We start from the raw sequence: 6000 nt of genomic DNA, 5'->3' as shown, positions 1-6000 counted from the left end.
CTCCTAGTGTAAGCTGGGGGAATGGTCCTGCTATTGTCCAACATTTTAGCTGGTCCCTCTGTACTACTCTCTCAGAACCTCCTCTTTCAGGCTGGATAGCGTAAACTGGCAGTTCGGGATTGTTGTGGGTGACCACAGTGTGGGGATTTGACTCCCATTTGTCCTGTATTTTATTACATCTCCAGCATCTATTGTGACGAACTGGTGCACAGTCACTAGGTCGGATGAGAGCCCCACTTGCGATCCTAAGTCCTTTTCCTACTTTGGGCTGTGTCTTTAGTTGTACTGAAAGCAACTTCGCTGGCTGTCTTTGGCCTGTCACGGACACCTTTGACCCAGTGATTGAAATTGGTCACCTCATCCTTAGAAAAGACTTCTTGATGCTTCTCTGGCAATGCCCTTAAGTTAGTCACCTGCACAGGAATCAGCCCTTTGAGAGCCGCTTGAACTGGAACTGGCAATCTCTCACCACATCTTTCTCGAGAAAAGGTAACTGTTTTGCTCCTTTCAGGATATCACTGGCAGGGATGCTGTAGAGATGGGGTGGGAGCCAAGGAGGATTTATGTGCATTTCAAGATGGAAATAAGACTCATGGTTTTTATTTTGGTTTGCTCCTGAAAGGAGCAAAAAAGTTATGAATACCATGTTCCATTTGCCAATAGGAAATTGCTGTTTCTGTCTTGGTGGCATTGATCCTATCTTTTCACCAGCAGCGAGCCCTTCTTTAAGTTTTATGGGTTTTATGTTTTGGTTTTTTTTAGGCTAGATCTGTAATCCTGGAGGCTAAACCCACGTTAAGGCCCCAATCCTGCCATGGGACCTCTGCATGGCAGACCTCTGTGCTCACACAGAGCTTGTTGCAGGGGTAGGGCCTTAGTCCTGCCTGAAGGTATTTAATCTGTTGTTTCACCCGGGGGAGCACCCTAAGCATACCGGAGCAGGTAGAAGAATCTGCTTGCCCTGCAACATGAATAGTTCATGTGGAAGGTTAGAGATAGGCTGCTTTTTCTAAGGACTAGCACCAAATATATGTCATAGTTTAGACTTGAATGTGGGTTTCCCTTTTTGTGTTATTCCTATATTAGCAGTAAGAAACATGCATCCTGTTGCAAATGTACATTGTCCTTCAGGGCCATCTAGTAAGAACTGTACAGTGTATCCTGTCATAAACTGCTTGCAATCTATAACCCTACATCCTGCAAACACGTGCTCAGCTTTCCATAGGTGAGTAGTCCCTTTCATTTCAAGGAACAGTTTTGTCCCACCCACTCCAAGTGCCTCCAGGAGAAGCTGCTTTTGAGAGAATTGACCAGAAGCGCCTTGCAAGTAGTAACCTCATTTTCCCCAACTGTACTGATTGGGATTTGGAAATTGCTCCTGTCTCACGAGCCGGGGTGAGGTGCGGTAACAATTACAAACAAAGCGTCCAGTTAATCAGTAACAATCCCAATGGGCTGTGGGCTTCCTTCCAGTCTTGCAGAGGGTACCAAAGCGCCGGGGGCGGGGGGGGCGGGGGTGACAGTGGGATTCGCCCTGGGGATTGAGCACAGAGAGCGCTGCGCACAGTTCACCCCACACCATTGTCACTTTGCGCGCTGCGAGGGCCCCTCTCCTCCGCCCCGGTGGGTACGCGCTGCCCAGCGCCCTGCGGGGGAGGGGGGGTGCTGCTCCCCGTCAGCTTGTGGCCTCACTGCTGAAGGGTGCTGCTGCAGCCGCCCCTCACCGTGGCTTCACTGGGGGAGGGGGAGGAGGCTGCTGCTCATCACCCTAGTGGGGCGGCTGCTGCCCTTTGCCCAGCGTGGGGCGGGAGCGGTGACTGTGGGCGGGGGTAGGCGAGGTGCCACCGCGCACACTAGGTTCCTGGGGCAAGCCCCAGCTCCTCAGGACGAAGCCCCCTCGCCTCCCCTGTGGGTGGGGGGGGGCTGCCATCACGTGTGCGTCCCTCCTCTCCTCCCTCCGCAGCAGCAGCCGCCTCAGCCCCGCTCCCTTTGTTGTAGCCGGAGCGGTGGCAGCGGCGCTGGTGGGCGCCGCGCACAAAGGAGCGAGCGGCCGGCGAGGGAGCGCAGCCGCTGCCCAGGGCGCAGGGACGCTCCGGGGGAGCCGGAGGCGCGCGGGGGCGGCGAGGGCCGGCGGCGCCGGGTCTCTCTGGCGGTCCCGGCGGGGATGCTGAGGGTTGGCTCCGGCCCGGCGGAGAAGGGACGGTCCCTGCAGGGCAGCGCTGCCGCCGGCTCCGATTGATGCTCTGGGCCTGCCGCTCCCAGCCGCCGCCGCCACCATCCAGCTGCCGCTCCGCGTCCGCCCCCCAGCCATGGTGGCGGAGAGCCCGGCCGCCGCCCGGCCGCTGCCGGGACCCCCCCGGGCTTGGTGCTACACCTCGGTGATCCTGGCGTTCGCCCTCGCCGCCCTGCCCGCCGGCCGCGCGTCCAACCTGCTGCCCGGCGGCGAGTGCCAGGGCGGCGGCAAGGGGAAAGGCATCAACTGCTCAGGTAATGCCCCGGCAGCGGCCGGCTCCCCCGCGGCGCGGCGCGGCCCCTGGGCACACGCACGTGCGGGGCTGGGGGCTGGGAGCTTTGCCCAATGCGGGCCTCCCTGTGCCCATCGTGTTTACACGACAGCGTGGAACCGGGGTGGTAACGGGGCTGCACGCTGCCACTTCCTCGCTCCTGCCCTACGTGCTGCTGAAAACAAAGAGCCCGGGCTCCGGTTCAGGCTGTCCGGGGCTCGGTTCCAGATGCGATTTGCTGATAACCTGAAAAGGAGGAGAAATGTTCTCCTCTATCGGACAAAATAGGCTTCCTTAGAGAAAGAAAGGAGTTTGCTGATGTGTGGACCTTTTGATTTCTTTCTGTCTGTTGGTTGTGGGTATCGGCAGGTGCATGTCAATCGCACTGGATAATTAAACCGCACCCCATCCCCATCTTAACCTCTAATCTTTTATTCCACTTCCTCGGTCCTGTTTAAGAAAGGGGGAGGAGGGGGATAAATCCCAGAGGCGCCCACGTGACTGTAACCTATTAAAACAGTCACACTGAATATTCTTATATCTGCTTCTCTGTATTTATAAATACAGTCCAAATACAGAGCCCCATCCCCTTCAGCTGGTTGCTATGTACATTCATTGTTGCTCCGATGATTGTTGTGGATGCTCCACTGTATCTACAGAAAGCATTTCCAGGTTGTTCTTTATTTGAGCCATGGTAGATGAATACTTTTTGACATCTGCCCATGCTAAGCATATATGTGCACTATCATTTTAAAGTATAACATAAATCGTTTTTTTAATTTAGGTGGATTTATGAGTCTAATGGATTGCTATTTTCATAATTCTTTAGGGACATTGAACAATGGAACATTCTTTAAAGTAGAAGAAAGTAGCAATATCAGTGTTATAATTGGTTATGAATACTTTAAAATGTTTGTCTTCCTCAATAATATTTTGATAAAATAATTTTAGTTTTTCCTTATTAAAATTAGCTGTGTGTATTGAACTTCTTTTAAAATCTCAGATTAATTACACTAGAATGATCACTAGTAGAAGTGTTGCAAAGTGGTTGTCCAAGGTGATGAACATTTCCTGTGAGATGCTAAGTGCCCTCTATTCCCTAGCAAAACATGTCAAAATATTTGTGCAATATATTAAATCTCATCACTGCTTGTTGGTTCTTAATTTTAGCTTGTCTTGACATCTAATATGTTGTTGTGTTGTACCAGAGTACTACTTTTCTATTCCTGCTTGACTTTTTTAATTCTATTTGCATGAATGTGATGGTTATTTTTAAAGAAAGGTTAATAGGTTACTGTGTCACTGGCATTAGTGGCTTACCCAACAGAGACATGTGGGTCATTAGACCACATCATATGCATAAATCAACGAGATTAACTATGAATGCTCAGTGAAGTATTTGAGGAAGTTGCTAAGGCAAAGTGGGAAACATGTATATTATTATTCTATATAAATGATCCTCCAAGTAGCATTTTTAAAATCAGAAACTGACAGAAAACTATGTGCTGTCTCAAAGCTATTCAGAATGATACAATTCTAGTTAAAACAGGCAGAGTTAGTTCTAATACTATATAAGTATACATGGCATGCATTGATTTTTAGCATAACTTTAAAAGATGAAAGAATTGTTTTTGTTTAAAAAATCTATTAATTCAGTTTTGCTGTGTTAACCATACTGTGAGGGACTGTGGGAGAATATTAACAGAAACTCACTGGGACAAATTTTCCTCTTATATAAATCTGCATAACTCTCTTAACTTTTAGTGGATAAGCTTCTCCTAGCATAAAATAAGCTTACTGAAAATTTACATATAATGGTCCAGATCCCCAGCTGGCATAAATTGATATAGCTCCATTCATAGTGGAGGTTCATTATATTTACTATCTGGTACCACTTTATTAACCAAAAATTAAGGTAAAACATTGAGAACTCTTCTTCAAATCTATAGAACTTTATAGATTGCTTTTGTATCTATCTATATTTGGAAGAAACAGAATGGATGACTCTTGTATTATTATTTCTCTCAGCCTCATGCTGACATCAGACCATATCCGCAGCTCTGGAGCAGTTTCTTAAACTTTTTGACCAGATGCTGCTATTCAGCATCTTATCACCTGCAGATAAAGCATCTTCCTGTGAAATCTTTGCTAGTCCTACTGTATATCTGGAATTAACTATTGTGAAGTGCTGAACTCCCCTTCCTCACCCCTTGAGTATTCTGTTCATGAAATTGTCCATAATACACACATACCATGCAAAAGCTCATTAAAAGAATGCAGGGTTGCAAAGTGAAGCACACAAAAGTTAGGAAATGTCAAAATTAAGGTAGTTTGTGAAATCTTCTTTCCTCTTAATTCTAAATTCTTAATTCTTTCCTTTCTTCATATGCATTATAGCAGTGGTTCTCATCCAAGGGTATGCAGAAGTCTTCCAGGGGGTACATCAACTCATCTAGATATTTGTCTAGTTTTACAACAGGCTACATAAAAAAGCACTATCAAAGTCAGTACAAACTAAAATTTCATACATACAAAATGAGAAAGTAAGCAATTTTTCTGTAATAGTGTCAAGTATCAGAGGGGTAGCTATGTTAGTCTGGATCTGTAAAAAGCAACAAAGAGTCCTGTGGCACCTTATAGACTATATGTCTGTTAGTCTATAAGGTGCCACAGGACTCTTCGTTGCTTTTTTCTGTAATAGTGTACTGTGACACTTTTATATTTTTATGTCTGATTTTGTAAGCAAGTAGTTTTTAAGTGAGGTGAAACTTGGGATACGCAGGACAAATCAGGGTCCTGAAAGGGGTACAGTAGTCTGGAAAGATTGAGAACCACTGCATTACAATAAGGTCTTTAGTTATGTGATAACATAGTCACATCATCACTGGCTCTGAGAGGGATATATAGTCCCTGAGAATAATATTTTTTTGTTTTTAAATGATGACTTGCTTTTACAGAGTTTTCAGTCATCTGTGAATCTCAGTGCTTTGTTAAGATAGGAATGCAAAAGTAGCCTCATTTTGCAGCCGGCATAGCCATACACAGACATTTGGCATATTCTTTTGGAGAGTCAGTGTGGGTAAGAGAATGGTATTTGGGACTGCTATATTAGAGACTTGATTTTATTCCTGACTCTGCCTGTAGTGACCTTGTGCAACATCTTTGGTCTCCTATCTGTAAAATGGGGAAAATGATACTTGCCTCTTTCCTCAGTTTGTTATACAGTCTGAGATCTTATCTATAGTAGTGGTTGGAAAGTACAGAGAGTTATTAAGCCCAGTCAGTGGAAGAAATATGTCTAGAATCGAGAGCTTACTGGCTCCCAGTTTATTAGTGCTTCCTGTAGGTCAAAGGCTGTTTTGATGTCCAAAGCAGCATCAGTATTATAATCAAAATGATTCAAGAGGCTCACTGGCACCTAGGAGTATCTGCAGCAGGAAGTTCACATTCGGAAGTGGAATGATTAACTGTTGTACAAACTGCCACACATGTGCAA

The 6000-nt window shown here is 46.3% G+C and overlaps 1 protein-coding gene across 1 annotated transcript in view; it reads left to right on the top strand.

The window, feature by feature from the left end:
- Positions 1-1867: 1867 nt before the first annotated feature.
- Positions 1868-6000, top strand: part of TMEFF1 (transmembrane protein with EGF like and two follistatin like domains 1) — a 209828-nt gene continuing 205695 nt past the window's right edge. The window contains exon 1 of the mRNA XM_005296567.4: positions 1868-2487. Coding sequence (XP_005296624.2) covers positions 2310-2487 — 178 coding nt within the window. The 5' untranslated portion in view covers positions 1868-2309. The remainder of the gene's footprint in view (positions 2488-6000) is intronic.

Source organism: Chrysemys picta, chromosome 2 (assembly GCF_011386835.1).
Source record: "Chrysemys picta bellii isolate R12L10 chromosome 2, ASM1138683v2, whole genome shotgun sequence".
Classification (NCBI taxonomy): Eukaryota; Metazoa; Chordata; order Testudines; family Emydidae; genus Chrysemys; species Chrysemys picta.
This window is presented reverse-complemented; position numbering and strand designations above follow the sequence as displayed.